Here is a 26,850-nt window from a genome sequence, read left to right on the forward strand (position 1 = left end):
ACTCCTGACTCAGCTGAGAGACACTCCCAGACCCCTAGCACAGCGTTTAGCCACTCCCAGACCCCCGACACAGCTGAGAGCCACTCCCAGACCCCTGGCTCAGCTGAGAGCCACACCCAGACCCCCTGACGCAGATGAGAGCCACACCCCTGACACAGCTGAGAGTCACGCCCAGACCTCTAGCGCAGCTGAGAGCCACGCTCAGACCCCTGTCGCTACTGAGAGCCACACCCAGACCCCTGGCAGAGCGTTGGGCGACTCCCAGACCCCCGACACAGCTGAGAGCCACTCCCAGACCCCTGGCTCAGCTGAGAGCCACACCCAGACCCCCTGACGCAGATGAGAGCCACACCCCTGACACAGCTGAGAGTCACGCCCAGACCTCTAGCGCAGCTGAGAGCCACGCTCAGACCCCTGTCGCTACTGAGAGCCACACCCAGACCCCTGGCAGAGCGTTGGGCGACTCCCAGACCCCCGACACAGCTGAGAGCCACTCACAGACCCCTGGCTCAGCTGAGAGCCACACCCAGACCCTGGCTCAGCTGAGAGCCACTCCCAGACCCCTGGCTCAGCTGGGAGCCACTCCCAGACCCCTGGCTCAGCTGAGAGCCACTCCCAGACCCCTGGCTCAGCTGAGAGCCACACCCAGAGCCCCTGATGCAGCTGAGAGCCAGACCTCTAACAGCTGAAAGCCAGCCCCCAGGCGCAGCTGAGAGTCACGCCCAGACCTCTAGTGCAGCTGAGAGCGAGGCTCAGACCCCTGTCGCTACTGAGGGCCATGCCCAGACCCCTGGAGCAGCTGAGAGCCACACCCAGATCCCTGACGTAGCTGAGAGCTATACAGGGACCCCCGGCACAGCTGAGAGCCAATCCCAGGCACCTGGCACAGTTTTGAGCCACTCCCAGACCACTGACACAGCTTTGAGCCAGACCCCTGACACAGCTGAGAGCCAGGCCTCTGGCGCAGCTGATAGCCAAACCCAGACATCTAGCGCAGCCGAGAGCCACGCCCAGACCCCTGTCGCAACTGAGAGCCACGCCCAGACCCCTGTCGCAACTGAGAGCCATGCCCAGACCCCTGGAGCAGCTGAGAGCCACACCCATGTCCCTGACACAGTTGAGAACCACTCTCAGACCCCTGATACAGCTGAGAGCCGCTCCCAGACCCCTAGCACAGCTTTGAGCCACTCCCAGACACCTGATACAGCTGAGAGCCACTCCCAGACACCTGATACAGCTGAGAGCCACACGCAGACCCCTGATACAGCTGAGAGCCACACGCAGACCCCTGACACAGCTGAGATCCACACTCAGACCCCTGACACAGCTGAGATCCACTCTCAGACCCCTGACACAGCTGAGATCCACTCTCAGACCCCTGACACAGCTGAGAGCCACTCTCAGACTCCTGATACAGCTGAGAGCCACTCCCAGATCCCTAACACAGCTCCGAGCCATTCCCAGACCCCTGACACAGCTGAGAGCCAAACCCCTGACACAGCTGAGAGCCATGCCCAAACCCTTGGCACAGCTGAGAGCTACACCCAGATCCCTGGTGCAGCTGAGAGCTACGCCCAGAACCCTGGAGCTGCTGGGAGCCACTCCCAGACCCCTAGCTCAGCTGAGAGGCACACCCAGACCTCCTAGATCCCTAACACAGCTGCAAGCCATTCCCAGTTCCCTGACACAGCTGAGAGCCATACCCAGACCCCTACACAGCTGAGTGCCCTACCGGACCCCCGGCACAGCTAAGAGCCATACAGGGACCCTCGGCACAGCTGAGAGCCAATCCCAGACCCCCGGCACAGCTGAAAGCCAATCCCAGACCCCCGACACATCTGGGAGCCATACCCAGTCCCCTGACACAGCTGAGAGGCATACCCAGACCCTGACACAACTGAGAGGCATACCCATACCCCTGACGCAGCTGTGAGCCACACCCAGACTCCTAGCACAGCTGAGAGCCACACACACACACTCCTGACAGCTGAGAGCCACACCCAGACTCCTAGCACAGCTCTTAATATCGAGTTCTTGTCTTCCCCATCTCTTATAGCGTTAAGTAGTGCTTTTGTGTTGACCTCTGTGGATCCCTGTGCACACCCAATGCACAGCCAAGAATATTGCTCAGTGTGAGCAGTCCAAACTTGGATGTATTCCAGCTTCTTAACATTTAGTCTATCTAAGACTGATGTCTTATTAATAAGCTGAGTACCTGGAACTCAAAACTCTGGCCAATGTCCAAGGGTCCGTTCCAAGTCCCAGCTAAGAAAATTTGGAATCTCAGAATAGTACTTGACCCAGAACTAACATTAGACACAATTGTTGCCCGCATAGCTAAAGCAAGTTTCTTCCATCTGAGATCTTTGCACTGCATTTTTATATTTCTAAGCTTTTCACAAAAGATGAACTCACTGTCTTCATTTAGTCTTGGCCAGATGGGGAATACAGTTTTCCTTGGAATGTCCACTTTAACCTGATCACTATATTTAAAATGGAGCCTCAACGATTGTGATTAGAGTGTGATCAACTCTGACCCTGTTTACAAGCATCTATGTACACGACATTGGTTACCAGTCAGAAAAAGATCTCAAATCAATGCAATGTGTATGTTGTGCTGTGCCTATCTTGACAAGAGCCCCAGATACCTCCATCAGAGATTTGACAAATATGAGCAATCAAGACTGCTTCGCTCAAGGTTGTGCTACTAAATATCGACCCTGAGAATATTGTGTACAAGAATGTTGAGGACAGAAAATCGATGTACAAAATATCGAAAGGTAAGTACATATAGGAAAGTATAGATTTACTATTCCGAACTACACATCTACAAACCTTGAAGATTCATTTTGTGTAGGTACATATATGTGGATTTAGGTATAGAAAAATCTATTTTTGTTTATCTGTCAACATTTTGGATTCAATAGTTTGTCCTCAATATTATGTGCCATCGATATTCTGTTTTCGATATTGCACACCTTTGCTCAATATTGTCTATGCTATTAACTACTGTTGCAAAGTGACTCCTTTTTGTGTGGCCACCCCCAGTTTTTCATTTTTTGTGGACTAATCTGCTGTTAATCTTGAACTCGTAACTGCTACCCAGTACCCAGTGTATGCAGATCTGACCCCTGACCATTGGCTTATAACCTGATTGGCACATTACTATAAGGCCGTAGTGTATAGTGCAGAATTGTGCCATCCATTACAGTGGCAATGAAAACACGGTATCTGATAGAGACTACTAGCCGCAGATTCCTTAACGTAGAATTATCCCCAGGCGTGAGACTGGATCCGGAAAACTATCTGCCACAGCATCCCTGCGCACCGGGGGTCGGCACCACGTGAATCCGCCCAGGCGTTGTCCGCATAAATGATGTCACGGAGGTCACATAAGTCCCACCCCAGCGCACCTATGTCAATTATTTCCTTTTCTGCGTGCAACGCGTATCCAGTTCGTGCTCCGGGCCTGTTTAGGCCTTTCTTTTTCGCTATTGTGTGTGTTTGTGGGAACAGTGTGCGGATGCCTTCTGGCTTTAAGATGTGCTCTTCTTATGGACACCTGATGTCGGCGAAGGACCCTCACCTCATTTGCATGTGGTGCTTGGGGGAACATCACGACTCCACTAATTGCGAGGAGTGCCAGCAGTTGAAGCCGAAGTCGCGGCGGGAGCGCTGGATGAAACTTCTCTCATCTCGCATGTCCAGACCAGCTTCCTCACCACGATCAGCTTCTGCGGAAGGTGTTCGAAGCCGTCGTCGTCGCCCTTGTCCCTCTCCTACGCCGCAAGAGCGTTGCTCGCCTGTCGGTAAGTGTCGCAGTTTGTCCCCAAGGGCTGGTTTCAGGCCTGTTGGGGGCATGGGCCATCCGTTTTTGATGCGGCCCAGCGTATCGTCCCCCTATCCACCGTTTTCCGGTGAGGGGGTGTCGAGAGCCCAGATGGAGACATATGCGGTGGCTTTGCAGGGCTCGCTGGATTCTCCTCCTCCTCCTTCACCTCCTGGGACGTCTGAGGATCCCTTGCGTGTGCGGGGCCCTCCGTGGCATCGCCGGCGGCTCCAGCCCCGGCGCCAACTGGCTCGGTACCAGGCTTGGAGGATGTGGTGCCGCTGGGGTGAGGCCTTTCGGGGGTCCCTCCTTCGGACCACTGCGCCCCTGCTTCGCTGCAAACTCCTGCGGGAGTCCCTGTGGTGTCGCGGGAGGTCGCCCGGGCTCGGGTCGCATCTCGGCCCTATGGACAGGTGGTGATCTTATCTGAAGCCGAGGTGATGCCACTTTGGAGCCGACAGCTGCTGGCCCTGGCGGCGCCACAGGGGTCGGCGGACCCCCCTCGTCCCATTATGGGTCGAGGCTGGCAGGGGACCCCTCGTCCCTCCCCGGGCCCCTCTCATCTCTCCACCCAGGCGGCTGCCTCGTCGGAGGTGGAGTCGGCCTTGGCTCCGCAGGGTCGGCGGGCCCCTCTCATCCCCTCATGGGTCATGGCTGGTCATGGCTGGCGGGGGACTCCTTGTCACTCTTGAGTCCCTCTCGTCACTCCACGCAGGCGGCTGCCTCGTCGGAGGTCGAGTTGGCACTGTTCAGGCGCCGTCCCTTAGCCGCCTCGGCTCCGGCCCAGCCCCGGTCTCCGGGGCTGTGTGGCGAGGCAGAGGCCTGTCTGGCGTCTCCTTTGGCACTGGATGATGACGTCCTGCCTCAGGTTGCCGACTCTACGACGCCGGAGAGGCGTTGGGTCGTGGACTCGTCTTCAGATGCCTCCTCTTCCCTGGAGGGTGGGCGCCTGCTGGTGTCGGCCTCGCCGGAGACGGGCAGCTGCGTCATGGCTTTTTCCCCGACAACGTCTAAGGACGGCTCCTCGCCATTGCCGCAGCCGCGGTTTTCGCCAGAGGAGCCACAGGTCCCCCACTCCTTGTCCCTCCTTTCCGGACCTGGCTCTTCCCCACTTTGATTGGCTTGGGGGATGGCCGCCTTAGCTTGCAGCCATCGCCTACGGACGAGCAGCTTTCCCCACCGTGGAACCCTACGGAGGCGGGTGCGGCCTTCACTCGCGCTGTATCCGCGGCTGTGGGGATTTTGTTCATGGGTGAACCGGCTGCCCATTTCCCCGCGGATCATCTTCTGGAAGTTCTCCACCAGGGCTCTGGTGGGAGGGAGCTGCTGCTTCCCTTTGAGGGTTCGCTCCATTCTTCTCTAATGGGGGCGCCCGACACGGGGGATCCGGTGCCCCAACACCTTCTGCACCATGACCTTCCAGCACCGCATGACCCGGTGTGTCTTTCCCTCCACCCCTCTGCCAGAAGCCCCCTTTTACAGACTGCCTTTCCCTCCCTGCCTCCCGCTGTTGTCTCCGCCATCACGGGAGACTCGCTGGCTGGACTCTTGGGGGCACAATATGTTTGCTTCGACCAGTGCTGCTCTGCGGGCCCTTAACACTTTGTGTGTTGGCTAGGGCCAGTCCTTGCTTGTGGGATTCGTTGAAGTCCCTAGGATCGGCCGCTTCTCAGGATGGTGCTGGGGTTGATTTGCGGCACCATGCGTTAGATGGCCAGGAGCTGGCAGCGTTTATTCTTTGCTCCGCTCTGGACATCTCGGAGGTGCTTGGTCGTGCCATGGCTTCTTCGGTTGCCCTTCGCCGCCATGCTTCCCGGAAAATATTCCTCCCCCTCAGTGACCTGTGAGTTGATCTGATTGATCAGGTTTTTGGGAGCTGTTCTTAGGTTGGGGCGCGGGACGCCCTTGTTGTGTGATCTGTGTGCTTCATGTACATTCGAGTCCTCTTTGTTGGGACTGTGGTACTGTTGGCTGCTGGCCGACCCTTCTTGACTGTGTGTTTTTGCTTTGGGGTATCTACACCAGGTTGGCCCTGAGATTAGGCCTTCTGTTTTTCTCTTTGGCTGCTTGACAAGCCTTCTGCGGGGGGTTTTCCTGCGGATCTTTCTGTTGTCCTCTGCTGCGGAAGTTTCTTCCTAAGAGGGTTTCCGTGTCTTGGGACTTAACATACCCTATGTGGGGTAGTGGTAGCTGTTATATAGCATGTTCTGTGACTTCGGGCCTCTGCTCTTCCTGGCGTTTAAGTACGTTGCAGGTGCAATTCCCTTCTGGTTGGTTTGGAATGCCTTTGGTGGCGCCCCGGGTATCCTTCTCTGGGGTCAATGTGCTGTTAGCCTGGTCTGACCTGCTGTCTGGCTTCATGGCTCTGGTTCCACGTCTTTTTGTGTCGTGTGTGCAGACCCCTCTCTGAGGTGTGTCCGGGCCCTTCTTCGCCTTCCTGCTCTCTGTCCTGGGGCCGAGATGGATTTCTGTTCTGCTTCCGCCTGCTTTCTTGCTGTTGGCGATGTTCTGTCTGGTCTATTGACTTCTGGCTGTGGTAGGCTCAGCTGCCCTCTTCTGGGGTGTGTTCCCGGTGGGAAGGAGGATGGGGGGGGGGGTTTGCCTTCTTTCTGCCTTGTCTCCTTGGTGTCTCTAGGTTGATCTTCTTCCTCTTCCTTGCCTTGGCCTTGGATGGAGCGTGGGTTGCTTCGGCCTACTCTTGCCTTGTCCCTGTTTCCTCTGCTGAGGGTGAACTGGCTTCCTCTTCATTTCTTCTTTTTCTCTTCCCGCATCCCCCTTGGTGGTGTTCTGACTGTAGAGGTTCCCCTTGCCTGGGGGACAGGGCTCCTCGCCCTGTCCATCAGACTCGTCCCCTCTGGGACCCTCTGTTGTGTCCAGACTGGTGGGGTCCTCGCGCAGACCCTCTTTCCCCGTGGGTATGGCTAGGGTATCTATTCTACGCTAAGGAATCTGCGGCTAGTAGTCTCTATCAGATGTACGAGTTACTTACTTTCGGTAGTGATGTATCTGATAGAGACGATTCTAGCTGCAGATTCCTTCACGGCCCGCCCTTCCTCCCCGTTCTGTGAGGACCTTTCGCTTGGTCTTCTGCACTCGCCTTCCGGTGGGTTGCTATGTCTTCTGTGAGTACATTCTTTCGCTCTTTTTGACAGGATGATTCGTCCTGCTGCTTCTTCTTCTTCTTCTTCTTCTTCTTTCCTCCTCTTTTGGCACAATGGAGGAGGGATTTATAGGTACTTCTGTGCCCTTCTGCTCTGGTTGCTCCACGATTGGGGCTTACCTTCAATATCTTCCATCCCCCCCTCTCCCCTTTATTACTACGGGTTCTGGCCCCTCTGCTATCCTCTAGGTTGAGGTCATCTGGCTGTGCCTCTGCCCTTTGTTTCTTTGGAGGGTTGTCACGCTCTGTGATGGGGTTGTTGTTCCTTATTGTCTTGGACTGGTTCCCCTTCATTGTTCTTGGTTGGGGTTGTAGTCCTGCTACATGTTGTCATGACTTTTTTACATATGTTCCTTGTCTCCAGGGGGAATGTCTACGTACTGGCAGGGTGGATGCTCAGGGCTGTGCTCTGTTCTTTCTTCTTTTTCCTTGCCCTTGGGTTCTGCAGTGTTGACACTGCTCCCTAGGGTGTCGTTTGTCACCATTCCTTTTTCCAGATTTTCTGCTCTTTTGCACACTGTTCCCAGTGGCTCCGCGTTGTGCCGCGGTAAAGTTTCAGAAGAAAACTGACATAGGCGCACCGGGGTGGGACTTATGTGACCTCGCTGACGTCACGTAGGCGGACACCGCCTGGGCGGAGTCACGTGATGCCGTCCCCCTACGCGCAGGAATGCTGTGGCAGAAAGCTTTCCGGATCCAGTCTCACGCCTGGGGATAATTCTACGTTAAGGAATCTGCAGCTAGAATCTACCAGATACATCGTTACCGAAGGTAAGTAACTCGTACTTCAGGCCTACCTTGTGGAACCTCACAGCAGCAGCTTGAACCCAGCAGCCCCGGCCTGTCAAAATTGCCCTTATGACATATAGGAAAACCTAATATTGAAAATTAAATAATCACCCCTAAACACACCTTGTGACTCACAAGGTAGGGCACATAATATTTAAAACTGGAACATGTGTGACATTAGAAATGGAATGTTCCCCCAGTGGCTAGGTCTAATGACATTGTCCCGGGTTAGGCTGGAACTGATGCTTAGGAAAAGTTAAAGTATAGATTATGTACTTGAATGTAGAAGTTTTGACCTTCATCTGCTACAGATTCAATTCAAATATGGTTTTTATATTTAATAAAAAATCAATGTGATGGTAAAGTCATGTTTTAATAAAATATATTTGAAATGTACCTTTTAGAAAGTTACTTGTATCCAGCCTCAAGCTGCTGGAGGCTAATTTGCATAAGCCTATAATTGTCCTAAATTAGGCGTGAAGGAGGTGTGAAAACTGCTTCCAGAGCAGGGAAAATGGCATGGGAGCAGGGAGGTGTTTTCTTCCCCTCGCAGGAAGACCAGTTTGGGTGGGGCCAGGAACAAACCTTTCTTCTAAGGGCCTTTCCTGTCACAAATAAATGTTAGGTGACACCTGGAAAGGCCCTAGTTTTTGTCCCCTAGCCTGCCTGGAACCAAACCCAGTGGGAGAAAAGCTACCCCTAGAACCCATTTTAAGTGTCCACATAGGAGGTAACTGTTCGGTACCTCCGGGTGAGCAAACGGGCTTTCCACAAGGAGAGAAGGTTTCCCCATCTTGGGTATTGATAGTGAGGGGAAGCAGTATCTGCTGAACACTTGGGTTGCCCCTGAGTGCCTTTGCCCAGTTGGTTAGGGAGTGCTCGGGATTCATCCCCCCACCTATTACCTGCTGCCAGGCATACATTTGGCACACCAAAGCACTGCCTCAGGACACTTTCTGAACCTGTAAAAGACCAGAAGAGAACCAACCTGCTGTCTGGGATCTGAGAGGACCCCTGAAAGACTGCACCTGCTGCTCTCTTGGACCCAGAATAAAAATGTTTTGACCAGTTAGTTTACCTCCTGTGTGGCTACAGGGATACAACATGATGCATCTGGCCTTTTTCCCTAAAGTGTCCTGCTGACCAGTGGCAACTGGACCTTGAGTGGACTTGGTGCTGGCTGACACTCTGTGAATCTCTTATGTACCATCCCCTTAGGTCCTCATGGCCTGAAGTGCGCTCTGGTGTTTGTTTGTGCACCAGCAGAAAGTTTTGAAGACATTTTCTCAAGAGCCTTAGAGGTAGCTGCTGGAAGAAATATCCAACCGGCAGTTTGAAGGCTTCGAATTGAATTTCAGCTTCGTCCCACACGTTTGGACAAAAATGACTACGTCACTTTCTGCATTGTAATTTAGAAAAAGTTCAGTGACAAAGCTCCAGAGCTTCAGCATGACCAACCTTTGGTTCCACTGTGGCGCGTACAATTTCAGAGCTCATGTAGGATTTTTCTTATAACATAACATCTAAACTTGTTGCACCCTGGGTGCTCCAGCAGTCTGGGTGTTCATAAGGCTAATAATACATAGGGAAATGCTAGATATGCTGTTCTGCACTTTTGAGCATAATAAAGCACCAAAGCAATAAACCCAGCAGTGTGATGCACAAAACAGTCCGTTCCAGTCCATTCACAATCATTCACCAGAGAGCCAACAGAAAACATTAGTCACATCTCACCTCGTGTACACTATATAACTTTAATATAGGTGACCCGACTGTACTTCACACCTATCACAGATACCCATGTTCATAATACCAGCAGACAAATTAGACAGTTCACTTGAATCCTTAGCACAAAAACCATATATTGACTGTAATGCCCACAAGACACAACCTGCTTCCTCACAAACCCAATTGAAGATGCTAGGCTGACCTCCACACGCATAAAATAGGAGAAAAGCAACATGTCGGCTAAGCAATGCTCCTCAACCGTACAACACACTATTCATACAAAACAATAGCCACAATAACTAGAGAAAATAAAGGAAGTCACACCCTTACATGCACAACATGGAAAATGAACTATATGGAAGGTAAAGAGATGCTCCCAGATGCACAGTATACTGTTCACAGCCAACACTCACGATGCCAAATGAACACCCCAATCATACCATCTGGCAACCTCTAACAGCAAAACAGCTCGTAAGTCCTCTAGTTCAATGGGGTGATGCTTAACACCACAACTAAACCAGTATGGCAATAGAATACGGTTCACACTGCTGGTAATCAAAATACAACAAAAATATTGTCACCCAGACACCAGCACACACCCCAAAGATTTAATTAAAGGTCAGTAAGACTGCACAGTGGTTAGACCACTAAAACAAGAGTACTTCCCTAAAGGCTGCTAAGAATTAATTTATGGTTACCCAAATTAGACACTCAAATGCCTTGCTACTGCAGTTTCGGTCAACATGATATCATGGTACCATGCACAGACACCCCTTTCAACAGCTTGACGAAGTACATGACCAAACATATGGCAGAAAAATATGGAACAAATCATAAGAATATAACCCAATATGTAATCTTATGCATTTTTTCTACAGCAAACGACTGACAAGTATTTGGCCTCCTAGAGCTTTTCCTTGGAGATATTTGGCTGGAGTTGTGGGTTTATCCATGGAGGATAATCCGCAAGGCTGTCTGTGGAGATACCATGCCCAGCTAATGCCTTACTGCACTGTGTGATCTCCCTATGCAGCCCTTTCCAAGAGGAAGATAGCTGAATAAAATTGGCTTTTATCCTCGATAGAAACAGTTCAGAGTCAGACCATGGTCTGGTCACTTTCTGATCATGCTGCTCATCTTTGATATACCATAACAATCGTTTGACAAAATGAGCCCTCTTGCTTTCTGTAGTGAATCACTGTGGAATAATATTATTTTCACCTTTTCTGTAGCATGTTCCGGCAGGGGATGCATGACTTGAAAGTCTGGCCAAGCACCGAAGCAGATGGATCAGAGTACACAAAAACTCCCGGTCGGACCAGCAGCACGTTTTCAGAAGATCAAATGAGTCGACTTGCAAAGGTAAAGGGATCCTCTTTTAAGCCTCAAATAATGCTTTTAATGGAATAGGTTCTTCTGATGTCGGTTGTGTAGTCAGCTCAAAGTGTCTGCCTCATGGTATGACTGAGTGAATGCGATGGATGGATTATTAAACATGAGATCAGACGTACACTGTCTGGAGTTCTCCTTTCTCCCTCTCGCTTATCTGACTATCTTTATTATGTATGAAGAGTTTAAATATAGCCACAGTGATGGCTCGTGTACAATGTCTGTCGGAGTTGTCTCCTATCGACACCAGCGCAGTCTCGGGACCAACCAGCCTCCAGTCGGTGGCCCCAACACCACAATTACACTGCGACTGCACATGATATGGTCACATACTTCCATTTCTCTATGGGAGTTTGTGCTGCGGCCGTAACTGGCCATGGCACGAGCTGCCATAGGGAATTGGGAGATTGTGTTAATCCCTGCACCGCGTGGCAGGCACCTTAAGCCTGTCCGAAACCCAGCATCGTAATCCCAACGGCGAAATTGACGTCCATTGGGATTACGGGCTGGTCTCTGACTGGCAGACAGCGTCCTTGAGCCCGTTGGAATCCAGCCGGAATGACTGTCCAGTTTCAATTCCAACCGCCTAAATTTGTAATTAAGCGGTATGAATTGAAACCATGATCTTTCCGGCCTCATCGTAATAAGGCCCTGAATGTCAGAGTACTAGGCACCTGGCTAGAGTTCTACCCCCAGTCCTGGACTGTACTAGCCCAGCCTCCTATCCCTTAAGGTGTACTTACATAATAGGCTCGCCTACATTCGGTAAGGTTTTCCCTCCACTTTCCTCCACCACAGACCTCGGAGTAAAGCAATCTTCAGTTGACAGTCTAGACTGGTTTTGAAGAAACTGACCCACAATCCCAGGTAATGAACAGCACTCTGGCGATCCCAGTTGGTTTGAGCTCTCACCCACTGTGGGAGTGGAGCACGAGTACTGCCCTCCATCCCACTACCCTGACACCAACCTCCATCCCACTACCCTGACACCCCCCTCCATCCCACCACCCTGACACCACCCTCCATCCCACTACCCTGACACCCCCCTCCATCCCACCACCCTGACACCACCCTCCATCCCACCACCCTTCATCCCACCAGCCTGACACCGCCCTCCATCCCACCACCTGGACACCATCCTCCATCCCACCACCCTGACACCACCCTCCATCCCACTACCGGGCACCACCCTCTATCCCACTACCCCATCACCACCCCAAAACCTCCCTCCATCCCACCACCTCGACACCACCCTCCATCCCACCACTTCGATACCACACAATATCCTACCAATTCAACACCACCCTTCATCATACCATTCCGACACCACCCTCCATCCCCCCTACCCTGACAACATCCTCCACCCCCACACTGACACCATAATCCGTCCCACCACCCCAACACCACCCTCCAACCCACTACCCCAACACCACCCTCCATTCCACCACCCAGACACCACCCTCCTTCCCACCACCCGGACACCACCCTCAATCTGACCACCCAGACACCACCTTGCATCCCACCACCTCGACACAACAGTGCATCCCACCACACCGACACCAACCTCCATCCCACCACTCAGACACCACCATCTATCATATCATTCCGATACCCCTCCCCCCACCCTGACACCACCCTCCATCCCACCATCCTGGCACCACCTTCCATCCCATACAACCATTCCGACACAACCCTCCATCCTACCACTCCGACACCACCCTCCATCCCACCACCCTGCATCCGACTACCCCAACACCACCCTCCATCCCACCACCCCAACACCACCCTCCATCCCACCACCCGGACACCACCCTCCTTCCCACCACCCGGACACCACCCTTCTTCCCACCACCCGGACACCACCCTCCACCCGACCACCCGGACACCACCCTCCATCCCACCACCTCAACACGTCCCTGCATCCCACCACTCAGACACCACCCTCTATCCCACTACCCCATCACCACCCCAAAACCTACCTCCATCCCACCACCTCGACACCACCCTCCATCCCACCACCTCAACACGTCCCTGCATCCCACCACACTGACACCACTCTGCATCCCACCACACCGACACCACCCTCCATCCCACCACTCCGACACCACCCTCTATCCTACAATTCTGATACCGCTCCCCTCACCCTGACACCACCCTCCATCCCTCCATCCTGGCACCACCCTCCATCCCATCCCACCACTCCGACACAACCCTCCATCCTACCACTACGACACCACCCTCCATCCCACCACCCTGCATCCCACCACTCAGACACCACCCTCCATCTTAAAACCTTCTATCCCGCATGGGGGAGACCTGCATGCACCAATTCCCACTCCTGCCCTGGCTTACTGCAGTAGGATGGTTCCAGGCTGTCTGGGCTGGGGAGACGGTTAGCGATAATGGAAATTTGTAGGTCTGGGATATTTGTGTTCAGCTTTTTAGACTAGGAAAGAATAACCTCACCTGGTATTTTGGACCAGTACTAGAGGCGTCTGCATCTTAGTGTTCTGTCCAGTGTAGCAGTATTATTAATATTAGTATTATTAGTATTCGTATTAGTATTGTTCTGTGCAGACAGTGTGGGACGTAGAGAGGTTATTGTAATTATTTGGGGCTTCATACGTGATATTGTGGCTGATAAATGCTTTATCTCTGGCATTGTATCCAGTAGAAGACGCCTCAGAGGGAGGATTAAGTTCAGTAGAGGAGCTCTCATATGGGTGGTGTCATGATGGTTTCCAGACCTCGGAGATACTGTGATATCTAGGGAGCACTTGTGGCAAACATTGCTATTGTTTCTGGAATCAAGAAGCCAGATATAACTTCGAGCTCACTAAATTGCTATGTGCCTCCTTTGTAAGCTTTGTCTTTCAAGGGATCCTGGGGGCGAAAAGTGAAAGCTTTTCAAGAGAGATAAGGGGTAGAACACTTAATAAGATTCAGCTGGCAATTTTATTTCTTTCAAGTAAGAAATAAGTCTTTATTCATGTTACCTAAAAGTACTCAGTGACGTATTAAAGGTCAGGTGCAGGTCTCCCCTCCTGCTGCCTCAGCAGGTCTTTCTAACTCTGCCATACTGTCTTTTGCGCTCTGCTGTTCAAGTTCAAGTTCAGGAATTTGTATAGCGCACTACTCACCCAGAGGGTCTCAAGGCGCTTGAGGAAGGGGGTGTATTATTTGTCGAATAGCCAGGTTTTAAGTTCCTTTCTGAATGAAATGTGGTTCTGTGTGAGGCGGAGGTGAGTGGGGAGAGAATTCCAGGTCTTAGCCGCCAGGTAGGAGAAGGATCTTCCTCCCATGGTGGATTTGTGGATGCGCGGAACTGCGGCGAGAGCTTGATTGGAGGATCTAAGTTGGCGGGTGGGTGTGTAGAAGGACAGTCGCGTGTTGAGGCATTCGGGTCCTATTTTGTAGAGGGCTTTGTGTGCGTGGGTGAGGAGACGGAACGTTATTCTCTTGTTGACGGGAAGCCAGTGGAGGTCTTTCAGGTGGCCGGTAATGTGAGCTTGGTGAGAGATGTCTAGTATGAGTCTGGCTGATGCATTTTGTATGCGTTGGAGTTTTTTGTCTAATTTGGCTGTGGTTCCGGCCTAGAGGGTGTTTCCATAGTCCAGACGGCTGGTGACCAGTGCGTGGGTGACCTTCTTTCTTGTTTCGGTGGGGATCCAACGGAGGATTTTCTTGAGCATACGAAGTACGTTGAAGCAGGAGGATGAGACGGCGTTGACTTGTCTGGTCATCGAGAGGGAGGAGTCTAGGATGAAGCCTAGGTTACGTGCGTGGTCTGTGGGTATGGGTGCTGTGCCCAGGGCCGATGGCCACCATCAGTCGTCCCAGGCAGAGGGGGATGACCCTAGGATGAGGACTTCCGTTTTGTCTGAGTTAAGTTTTAGGCGGCTGTTTTTCATCCATTCGGCTACTTCTTTCATGCCTTCATGAAGATTGGTTTTGGCGGTGTTGGGGTCTTTGGTGAGGGAGAGGATCAGCTCGGTGTCGTCAGCGTAGGAGATGATGTTGAGGCTGTGTTGTCGCGCGATGGATGCGAGAGGACTCATGTAAACGTTGAAGAGGGTGGGACTGAGTGACGATCCTTGTGGTACGCCGCAGATGACTTCGGTGGTCTCTAATTTGAATGGGGGGAGTCGGGCTCTCTGGGTTCTCCCGGCGAGGAACGAGATGATCCAGTCCAAGGCTTTTCCTTGTATTCGGACGTCGTTGAGGCGTTGTATGAGGGTGCTATGACAGACTGTGTCGAAGGCGGCGGATAGGTCTAGTAGGATGAGTGCAACCGTTTCTCCGTTGTCCAGTAGCGATCGGATGTTGTCTGTCGCTGCAATGAGGGCGGTTTCGGTGCTGTGTTTGGCTCGGAAGCCGGATTGTGATGGGTCGAGACAGTTGTTGGATTCAAGGAAGGCGGCGAGCTGGCTATTGACGGCTTTCTCAATGACTTTGGCAAGGAATGGGAGGAGGGAAATGGGGCGGTAGTTCTTGAGTTCCGAGGGGTCTGCTGTTGCTTTCTTCAGGAGAGCGCTGAGTTCGGCGTGTTTCCAGCTATCTGGGAAGGTAGCGGAGTTGAAGGAGCAGTTGATGACATCACGGAGATGGGGTGCGATGATGGAATCTGCTTTGTTGATGATGTGGTGAGGACAGGGGTCTGTTGGCGAGCCTGAATGGATGGAGTTCATTAGGCGGATGGTGTCCTCAGTGGTGAATGGGTTCCAGGTGCTCAGGTTGCTAGAGGGCGATTTAGGTTCGGAGGCGGGTGGAGTGGACTGTTCTTTGGAAATGTTCTCAAAGCTGTTATGTATGTCGGCGATTTTGTTGTAGAAGAAAGAGGATAACGAATCGCAGAGGTCTTGGGAGGGAGTAATGTCGTTTGGGGCTGCGGTGGGGTTGGTAAATTCTTTTACGATGTTGAAAAGTTCCTTGCTATTAAGGGCGTTGTTGTCGAGTCGATCCTTTAATGCTGCTTTCTTGGTGGATGGGATCAATTGGTGGTGTTTGCGGGTGGATGCTTTGAAGGAGGCCAGGTTGTCAGTGGCTGGGTTTTTTCTCCATGTTTTCTCGAGAGTACGGCAAAGTTTCTTGGATTTTTTAAGGTCGTCGTTGAACCAAGGGGCCTTTTTACTACCCTGTTTGGTTTGGTGGTTTTTCGGAGGTGCTAATTCGTCAGCGCTGTGAGTGATCCATTGTTTGAGTTTGGTGGCAGCTTCGTTTGGGTCCGATGAGAGGGTGGGGGGGTTTTGGTTGAGCGATGTGATGAGATGGTCGGTGGTGATTTTGTTCCAGTTTCTTCGGGAATGGGTTGTGGGGGTTTTTGGATCGTGGTAGTTTTGTAGCTGAAGTGAACACAGCTGTGGTCCGTCCAATGGAGAGCTGTGGTGTGATCGAAGGAGATGTGTTTGCAGGAGGTGAATATGGAGTCGAGCGTATGTTCGGCTACATGGGTGGGGGTGTTAACGAGTTGTTTGAGTCCAAGATTAGCTAGGTTGTCCAGAAGGGTGGTGGTGTTGCTGTCATTTTTCTTTTCTAGATGAAAGTTGAAGTCTCCCAGTAGAATGTAGTTCTCGGAGGGGAGGGCATGTGGGCTGATGAAGTCAGTGATGTCTTCGTTGAATTGTTTACGGGTTCCTGGTGTTCTGTAGATGAGGGTGCCTCTAAGTGTGGTCCTGGGGTCGGTGTGGATCTGGAAGTGAAGGTGTTCGGCGGTAGCGAGGTTATCGTCGAAGCTGGTCGTGATTCTGATGGTGTTCTTATGGACGATGGCGATGCCTCCTCCTGTTTGGTTGTGTGTTCTTCTGCATTTCAGTTCGTTTTGCTGTTTATTCTCCTGCCTGTAATTTGTTATTGCTGACTGTGATCCTGTTATTCTGCTGCCTGCAATTTGTTATTGTGCTACCTGTATGTCTGGGATTCTGCCGCCTGTAATTTACTTTCCATTATCTGGAAGTCGAAACTGGTTGAGTTCAGCATTATTTGTTCACATGTGTTACTTTTTCCTTTCCTGTACCGCGCCATCAAGTAGCAGGTTCGCCTCTGCACTTGCTCGTTTCCCACCTGTTTGCCCCTCTGACTTTCCTGCCACCCCCATGCACCTCCCAGGGACTACTTAATGGAGGTCGCAGCACAGCCGAACTGCTGAACTGTAGAAAAAGAGAGAGACATGTGCGTTTCCATACTAGTATCGATGCCCGGATGGCTGGCGCAAGTCGCCTATTAGTTCCCATTCTGAATAGTTACCAAAATAAAGAGACGGGCGCTGGGAGCAGGAATCACAAGAACAGAGTTTATTTCTCATGAGGAGAGCCTGTCATTTCAGACACGAAACAAGGTGTCATCGGGAGGTGCTCTAACAAGTGAGCTGAGACTCCGTCTTTTATACCTTACAAAACACTTGGCATTACAATCACAGCATTGTGAAACAAAGAAAAGACATCCCCATAATCCTCGTGTCAATCCTACCCCACATGTGTTCACAATAGGGACCCTTGACTTGCTGATAAGAGGGGAGGGCAATCATGCAGCTGAGTGTTCCGTCAACTGTTTAGAATGTGTGCGCCTGATCATAGCCCAGGGGGTGGGGTGGCCAGGATCAATAGTGGGTCCTTTGAAGAGGAGTGACTTCATACAAAAAGGGCAGTAAATGGTATCTCCTGGCTTAGGCGATGGCCTCGGACATGTGTGGTCAGTCGGACTCGGGGGAAGGGGTCATCAAAGGAGTGGTATTCATGCCGCGTGGACAATCGAGTGCGGAGGGAGGGCTTGTCAACAGAGGGGCATTCATGGAAGGAAAGGAGGTGTTGGTCAGGCGCGGCCGTGACTACCAAGGACAGGATCTTGCAGAAGGAGGTTTATGACTTGCCCGTGTGAGGGAGAAGGGGAAGGGGGAGCCAGGGTGTGCACAGGGACAGAGTCGCACACAGAGAGAGAGAGAGAGAGATCTTATGACTCATGCATGAGAGAGCGGTGGTAGTCAGGTGCAGCTGGGGAGGGCTATGTCAGCTGGGGCGAAGGTGACCTCTTCAAGAGTGAATGGGGGGTTTGCGTGGGTCAAGCAGAAGGGCTGCCTTTCAGGGCAGGGTCGCACAGAGGGAGAGGGTTTCATTAATCCATGCATGTGAGAGAGGGAGGGGGGGGGGTTCAGATACGCGCAGAAGGGAAGCCGGTGATTGTAATGAGCAGGAAAAAGGGCCAGGGTGCTTAGAATGGCTGTCATGTACGCATGGGTACATGCCTTTGCTGGCAGAGTGATGCAGTCAATGCTTTACGGTATTCATGGTGCATGCAGGGAGAGGAGTGGGAAAAGGGAAATGAACGTTGCTTATGTACATCAATATTTCTAATTTTCTACAGTCGCCCCTTTTTACATAGCAATGTTCATTTTCGTAATCGATGAAGGTACATATAAACAGGTGCCGTCAAAGAATTAGCATTTGTCAATACTAACATATGGCATATAATCATGGACAGTTGATGTGTTTGGCAGAATGCAGCACATAGGAGATTGCATTTGTCGAGTTCCTGTTATTTCAAAGCATTACATAGCATAAATGTTTCTGACTAAAAAAATGTGGCCAATGAGCATTTTGACCAAGTAGTTGAGGGCGGAATTCAGTTCAATACACAAGATCTCTTCGTCACAGTGTCTTTTTAGTAGTGAGCCATCACTGGTAGGCTCTAGTCCGTGTCCTTTTGTTGGCGCTGTTGAGCACCGGCGGTGGAGCTATGGGTCCAGCTCGGATTTATCCTTACAAGCCGCAGGGTGCGGTCAGTCCTCTGCTGTTAGACCACAGTCCTGTTTCCTAAACAATCCGTTTGGCGGCGCCTTATGCTCGGCACCTATATTTCTGTGGCAACACCCTATTCCCATTTGAATGCAGTTCTTCCTTTTGGCAACAAGTCACGGGGAAAAGAGGGTGTGTGTCGTTCAAATAGTCGATAGGAGAGAGAGTGGAGTTGGGTCGGAGTTCCTGGGATACACAAAAGGGACCAGGGGAGCAAAGGATAACAAGCAAGCAGGCCCATCAATCGGGCCCAAAGAAGGGGGACGGAGACTCCAGGCACACGTGGGTTTAGCAGACGGAGGGCTTCAGGGCAGCCCGTCATTTTTCATTTTCCACGTTTGAAATTGCTGTCTCGTCCCGTATCTTGTCCTTCTGCAGCTCCACCTTTGGTCGAGGTCGCATGTATCTCAAGATCTGCAGCCAGGCACGTCCGACCCTTCTCCTCCGGTGATCGCAAATCTTTGAATAGGTACAAAACAAGTTTTAGAGAACTGACAGAAGAAGTCATTTATGCAGGTGAATTCCTCCCTCATTCCTGCGCACTTGGGAGATACGCTCATCGACCACAGTCAGAGGTCTATTACCAAGCAGTGCATATGTCAACATTCCTACTGTGTTCATGCCAAGGGTATTCGTCGTCTATTCATGACATAAATTTATAGAAATAATATTCCTATCAACTGCGCATTTCACCAATTTCAACATTTTGGAACTTTCAGTGTAGACTTGCCTTTCAAACCCAAGCCTTTATCAGTCTAACATTTCCCTTCAAGGCTGGCTAACCCTTCCAAACAGGGCGGGGGCGCTATCATCGAGAGTCAGGTAAAACAGGTTTTTCTTGAGGGACGACAGTCGCTCATGGTCATCATGTTTATACCCGGGACAGCAGCTGGGGTCTATCAAATGGGGCGGGGATGCTTCGGGCGAATGGGGGGTTTGGGTGCAAAAAGAAGGGGGGGGGGTGATCTGGGCGTTGGGGGTCAAGCTGAACATTGGCGTTCGTCTCTGATGAACAGAAAAATAAGGTGCCATTGACATACAGTTCCCCTATAAAGGCCAGATTGGGGGACCTTAGTCGTCTTACCTGTCCTTTCTTTCTCAGCCAATTCGAGTTCATTCATTTTGCAGAAAGGAGAGGTAGTAATATGGCGATATACAATCATTTTTAGTTTTCGGTCAATTTCGCTGAACGCCTTCGCGTTCAATAATTACCCACTCAGACTGGTGCCTGCGAGGCACGATTTTACCATAAAAAGGAAGATGAAATAAGGAGACTCTCATAGAGTGAGAGTCGTCCGCAATCTAAACGAGCCATTTGGTACACGCATGACATGTAGAGAAAGAGAGAGAGAGAGACAGAGAGAGAGAGAGAGAGAGAGAGAGAGAGACGTGTACAAAAATAGGTCATTTAGTGCGTTCATAACACAGAACAGTAGGGGGTCAGGTAACGGAGAGACGTAAACAAAGAAAGAACACAAACCCCTACGGTACACACACACACAAACTCAGACGAAGGAAGACAGTACATGTATTACATATATAAGACATTCACAACAAAAACAGAAAGCAATAGTTGGCCAACAAGATCTATATATTTTTTTTTTTTTTTTTTATATCCTATTTATCTTTTTACTATCCTATTTACCTACGTGCTTAGCTCTTTCTACCTTTCCCTCCCTTTTCCCTCTCGCCTGTTATCTTTTCGAGCGTTCTCAATTGCCAATACTTACACCTTGGTTAGTCGATCAGAAATGAACCTGGTCGCGCTATTTACCCATGGGTGGATTTTAAACCATTCTCCAGTTTCTTCCTTTTGTCGGAAGTTCTTCCGGCTGAGGCAACGGCAAGTATTGATCGGGAGAACAGCCGGACAGCTTGGCTAGATCTATAAGAGTGTGAGAAGGGGGGCAGTACATTTTGAACATCAGCAACATTTCTAACTTCCCAGATGGGTGCAGTCTTGGTAACCCTCACCCGTGCACTTTTCTTTTGTCCTTTCCCTACCTAGTCAAACGTCTAGTTACATTCTCTAACGTGTTATTTCGAGCCAATTTTTCGTCATACAGTACCCGTCAGGTCTCTATGTCAGTCCATCCTCCCAGTCGCTATGTTCTAAGGAGGTACAGTCATGTCAAGTCTACGTCCTTTTAAAAACTTATTGTCATAAGGACCATGCTCATATTCCCTTCTTCCCTTTCTCGTCGGTGGTTCGGTCATCGTCCTCCCATACTTCAGCCGAGGTTCCGACGTGACCTGCAGAAGGGAGGAGAAATAAGGGGGTGGGGGGCAGCATTCAAACCACATCAGCATGCAGTAATCCGGAAATGTTTTTACCTACCACATACTCGACCTATCTCCACGTAGTGCATTTCTTTGCCATCTCAGCGTTTAAGCCTAGAGGGACCAGAAATGTCAGATAGATAATCACTGACGATCTGCGTATCTACATGAGTTGCTTGGTCGTAACCCCTTTTGGTTGGGTGCAAGGGTGGCGGTCGGGTGGCATTTCTGTGGTGTCGCTTTAAGGCTTCTAAAACACTTTTCCGGCTGCCTGTGACACCTAATGTAGCTTCTAAATATCGGGTCCTTTTTAACCTTCAGCCTTCATCATACTTTCTCGTTGCTCACAGTAGTAATACACTCAAAACTCATTAATGCAACCGCTACAACTATGCTTTCGTTTTCAAAAATACCTTTAATAAAAAGTGCTGGTGTGTAAATACAGGCCTATAACCCAGTGGACCGGCCACGGAGCAGATTGGAACTGTACATAAGAAGAACGAAGTTGGTGGCAGTTCATTGCATAAAGTGCGGCAGTGCAATAAAATCGTATAAAACTTTACTACAGAGCAAGCATGATGCATGTCAAGGATTCAGTCATATTAAATTAATTCATTATCCATGTGCTCGTTCACTGTCTAAATTACACCAATTCATTGTCCCCATTCATAATAAGTACCCACCCTAAATCAGTTCATTGTCAAAACACATGATCAATATCTGTATTGCTTTCTTCTCTAAGCACATAATCACTATCCATCTTATCGACTTTCATTGTCCAAAAATGCATACATATCTCAGAGCATCACTATTCGAGCAATCCAGGTGAACAGGGAGTTCGAAAGTTTTCGTTTCGTGTATCGGCGCCATTTTGGGCGAGGTCAGGCAGGTTCCGGTATAGTCAGAATGTCTCCAATGACTCATGGTCGGACCAGAACCTTCCGTTGGCAGTTCAAAAAGTTTTTCGCAATGTGGTAACAGTCTAACAAATGGACCATCAGTCAAAGAGTGGGGAGGGCAACAACAATTTTCCTACCGGGTCATTCTGGTGTTCCACCGGAACTGAACAAGTCTGTACCTTGGCTATGTTTTAGCCATTTCCAAACTGAGGCTGGCGCCGGCAGGAGTGTGTCGATGTCGCGGGTCCCAGTGAGGGGGATGGGGGCACCCATGCAGAGGGGTCGGGGGCCCCCCGGCTCTCATAGAATCTTCAAGGTTGAGGAGAGATGGCATGGGGCGTGTGCCCGCCCCGGGCAGAAAGACCGCTTTTCGATGTGGACCCTCTTTAAGTAAGAGCGTTGGGGTGTCGCTGGAAGCCTCCACCTGGAGGGAGGTGGGGGAGGCTCGTTCGCGCCACCTCCCCCTTCCAGCGACCCCTCGCCGATCCTCGGCTCCGCTGTTTCGATATTGGCCGTGCCGGCTATTGAAGATGGGGGGGGGGTCGGTGGCTGAGGCAAGACAGCCCCCCCCCCGTGGCCTGCAGGGCAGCAGAAGAGGAGAGAAGGAGAGGCCATCACGGTTTTCTGGGCCGTCCGCCCCACAGCCTCCCCTTCCGACTGCGGCCAGGCGAGTCCCGCATGCCTCGAGACCTCGCCTACCGGATGGGCGTAACCGCGGACCTGTGGCACTTCGGGAGTTTCCGGAATGGGGGTAGGTACCTGTTGATTTGTATCTATTTCATGTGACCGTTATTTGGGCGTGGTGGGCAATGAGGCAGACATGTTTAGGGCAGGAATAGGTAACGGAACCTAGTTACCTCGTGGCTTGCCTTGGTGTCAAGCTTGTCTTCCCTCGCCATTTTTATGTTTCTTATTACGGGTTATTTCTAATGTTTTTTTTTCTTTTTTTTTATTTTTTTTTATTTTTAGCGAAGTTGATAACTCCTCAGTGGCCTACTGATTTCCCTCAACTCCTTTTCTTGTATTTTTATGCCATAGCCTATTATAAGCTATAGCGACTAGTCCACACTTAATGAACAGGTCCTTATTAGGTGTGCCCTCCAGTGGAGCTGGATGGTTCAACTCTAATAAGCGGTCCGGGCTAAAACAGGCTACCAACCAGTGGGGAGAAGATAGGCATGACGGATTACAACGGGGACAAAAGTCTGCACTACCTATCTTATCACGGCGGGCAAAGACTAGACAGAATATTTCTATTCTCCGTTGTTTGCAGGCGGTGAATACCTCAAAAGAACCAATACCGAACACTTAATGTACGGTCAATCAAACAATCAGTGGGGAGAATAAGTGGGTACAAAAAGTTTGCGTTACCCACTCTTTCTCTACCTGCAAAGAGAGACCTTGTTCTTCCCTGTTTGCAGACAAAGAATCTCCAGACAATAATCCACGAACGGCAGTTCGGGAAACAGTGGGGGAGGAAGATAGGCAAGACGGATTACAATGGGGACAAAAGTCTGCGTTACCTATCCTTCACTGCTTGCAAAGGGAGAGCCTGTTGTTTCTCCGTTTGCAGACGGTGAATCTCCAGAGGTACCAATCAAAAGAGTAATACTAGTATTATCCAAACCAAACAATTAATTCACAATTTGTCGCATTTACGCGACCTTACCCGGACCGGACCGTGTGGGCAGTTCTTCGCCTTCCTCCTTCCAGCGCCCGATCGTTCTCTTACTCCATGATTTTACCGCGGCAATCCTGTGGGATTCCAGTCAGGACAGTGGGTCACTCGAGAGAGGTCCGTTCGGAATTGGTGAAGTTCATTCAATCGGCAGCCGGACGAGGGCCTTCTCAAGGCAGGTATACTCCGATCATTTAGATGTTCACCTCATCGTCTGGATCTCTCTCATTGGACCTTATGTCACTGATGGACCCCGCGTTGGGACGCCAATTGTAGAAAAAGAGAGAGACATGTGCGTTTCCATACTAGTATCGATGCCCGGATGGCTGGCGCAAGTCGCCTATTAGTTCCCATTCTGAATAGTTACCAAAATAAAGAGACGGGCGCTGGGAGCAGGAATCACAAGAACAGAGTTTATTTCTCATGAGGAGAGCCTGTCATTTCAGACACGAAACAAGGTGTCATCGGGAGGTGCTCTAACAAGTGAGCTGAGACTCCGTCTTTTATACCTTACAAAACACTTGGCATTACAATCACAGCATTGTGAAACAAAGAAAAGACATCCCCATAATCCTCGTGTCAATCCTACCCCACATGTGTTCACAATAGGGACCCTTGACTTGCTGATAAGAGGGGAGGGCAATCATGCAGCTGAGTGTTCCGTCAACTGTTTAGAATGTGTGCGCCTGATCATAGCCCAGGAGGTGGGGTGGCCAGGATCAATAGTGGGTCCTTTGAAGAGGAGTGACTTCATACAAAAAGGGCAGTAAATGGTATCTCCTGGCTTAGGCGATGGCCTCGGACATGTGTGGTCAGTCGGACTCGGGGGAAGGGGTCATCAAAGGAGTGGTATTCATGCCGCGTGGACAATCGAGTGCGGAGGGAGGGCTTGTCAACAGAGGGGCATTCATGGAAGGGAAGGAGGTGTTGGTCAGGCGCGGCCGTGACTACCAAGGACAGGATCTTGCAGAAGGAGGTTTATGACTTGCCCGTGTGAGGGAGAAGGGGAAGGGGGAGCCAGGGTGTGCACAGGGACAGAGTCGCACAGAGAGAGAGAGAGAGAGAGAGATCTTATGACTCATGCATGAGAGAGCGGTGGTAGTCAGGTGCAGCTGGGGAGGGCTATGTCAGCTGGGGCGAAGGTGACCTCTTCAAGAGTGAATGGGGGGTTTGCGTGGGTCAAGCAGAAGTGCTGCCTTTCAGGGCAGGGTCGCACAGAGGGAGAGGGTTTCATTAATCCATGCATGTGAGAGAGGGAGGGGGGGGTTCAGATACGCGCAGAAGGGAAGCCGGTGATTGTAATGAGCAGGAAAAAGGGCCAGGGTGCTTAGAATGGCTGTCATGTACGCATGGGTACAGGCCTTTGCTGGCAGAGTGATGCAGTCAATGCTTTACGGTATTCATGGTGCATGCAGGGAGAGGAGTGGGAAAAGGGAAATGAACGTTGCTTATGTACATCAATATTTCTAATTTTCTACAGAACGGCGAAAGGCAAGCCCTTAAAAGAAATCCTCAATTCTCTTGCTCTCCCTATCCAGAGGAGTTGTCAGGAATGACTTGGATTTCACATTACCTGTTGAAGGCTGAATCACAGGGCTGTCTAGAGTAGGAGGTTTAGTAAAGGGATTAGTATCGCCAGCAACATGTTTGTGATACCTGGCCACCCGCCTATTCTCTGGCAGACATGAACATGGCTTTGGCCAAGCTTTTGTAATCCTTTAGCATGAGGTTGGTCCAAAGGTGTCGATACTGACGTCGACCGGCAAAGGCCCAATGCAATTCTTTGAGCTGAAGTGGAAGCTTTCACTGTAGCCGGTACAAGGCATGAGGTAAGTCTTAAGAGATCAGACGGCTCTGATTAAGGATCTGCTGGTAGTAAGTCGACTAGGGCCCGTGGTTCCTTAGGGCCCAAAGTCATGCCCGAGGGAGGAAGAAATACACCAGAAATCTGCTGGATGGGCTTTTTGAATGGCCTCAATCTACTACGGTGTTGCCGTTGGTCTGGAAAACGTAGGACACATTGGGACCACCTGAGGGATCTGACCCTCTGCTGAAAAACTTTCTGGATTCGGTTTTGCACCTGCGGAATATTCTAAGGTGAGGAATCTGCTATAATTCAGAAAAGCCCTGTGGTCAGAGCATTCCCCCAAGAATCCAGGGCTTTTCTGCAGCCTTTTTAGAACCATTCTGAGGTATTAGGAACCCGCTTCAACTCCTGGATCGACTACTCCGACTTCAAAAACCCTGAGTCTCGTGTCTCAAACTGGCCCACATCCTAGCAGCAACACTGCCCCTTTCACAGACCTGTCACTCACCTCACTGACGCTGCAGGCCCACAGAGCCCTGTACATTCTTGGAGCATCTGCAAGGCTCTTCGATTCATAAACCTGTTTCTACAGGGAACGGCCTTGAAAAACTCAACACCAAAAACCAACGCTACACCCCGTCCAGTGCCGGCACCAGAGCTCAAAGTCAACTACAAACATGAAAGTCCTAAAATCACATTTTCACTAGTGGTGCTGGGGAGTCTCCGCGCCTCTCTATCGGTAACCATTTCGATTTGCGAGGCAGTGTCATGCAAGTTTTCAGTTTCTTAAGGCAAAATTTGATTTTTGAGGCATAAGGGCGCTAATTTATTGATTCAATATGGAGCGAGTTATTTGCTCACTCTCCTGCTTCTTATTTTAAGCGCGATAATAAAAGATGTGCTGTCGGTATTTCTCACGGGTTTGGGTTTCTTAAACCGACAGTCTCCAATAAATAACGGGTTCTTTTCAGAAGGCCACATTTCTGGACGGCTTCACTTCCTGACACCAGCTCTGGCCCGGCTTCCGTTTGTTTTATACAAGCCTTCCCCCTAATGGCTTTATTTATAGCTCCTCGCGCATTGTGTGACTTGTCAGTTACTTGTCGGAATAAGCCATAAATCTGTCCCGCCTTTGTCAGTGGATATACGGCCGCAGTAAAGTATGGGTTCGAACTCGGTGTTTTTATTCGTCAGGTTCACCTTGAGATTTGAGGGAAAGCGTGTTATGAGCACTTGGACAGCACGGCTTAAAAGACACATGCATTAAACATTTAGATCTTCCTTTATCGAGGAGTTTATCCATTTGTGAGATGTGAATTTCCGAAGAATGACAAGCATTTGAAATAACTTATTTAACGGAGGCTTCTGTTTCCGTAACAATACAAACATGCAGCCGTTTATTCATAATTATAGTAGCTTATTTTTATATAGCACTTCATATAGCACCATTGCTGCTTCTAAGCACGGTGAAATAATGTATGTTAATAACACGAATGTTATGGCT

At 50.5% G+C, this 26,850-nt stretch overlaps 1 protein-coding gene across 2 annotated transcripts in view; it reads left to right on the plus strand.

Annotated features, from left to right (window-relative positions):
- Window positions 1–26,850, plus strand: part of PIK3C3 (phosphatidylinositol 3-kinase catalytic subunit type 3) — a 682,135-nt gene that overhangs the window by 104,094 nt on the left and 551,191 nt on the right. For both annotated transcript variants that reach the window (XM_086960327.1, XM_086960326.1), the window contains exon 4: window positions 10,739–10,868. In XM_086960327.1, coding sequence (XP_086816453.1) covers window positions 10,739–10,868 — 130 coding nt within the window. The remainder of the gene's footprint in view (window positions 1–10,738; window positions 10,869–26,850) is intronic.

This window comes from Lissotriton vulgaris, chromosome 3_1 (genome assembly GCF_964263255.1).
Source record: "Lissotriton vulgaris chromosome 3_1, aLisVul1.2, whole genome shotgun sequence".
Taxonomy (NCBI): domain Eukaryota; kingdom Metazoa; phylum Chordata; class Amphibia; order Caudata; family Salamandridae; genus Lissotriton; species Lissotriton vulgaris.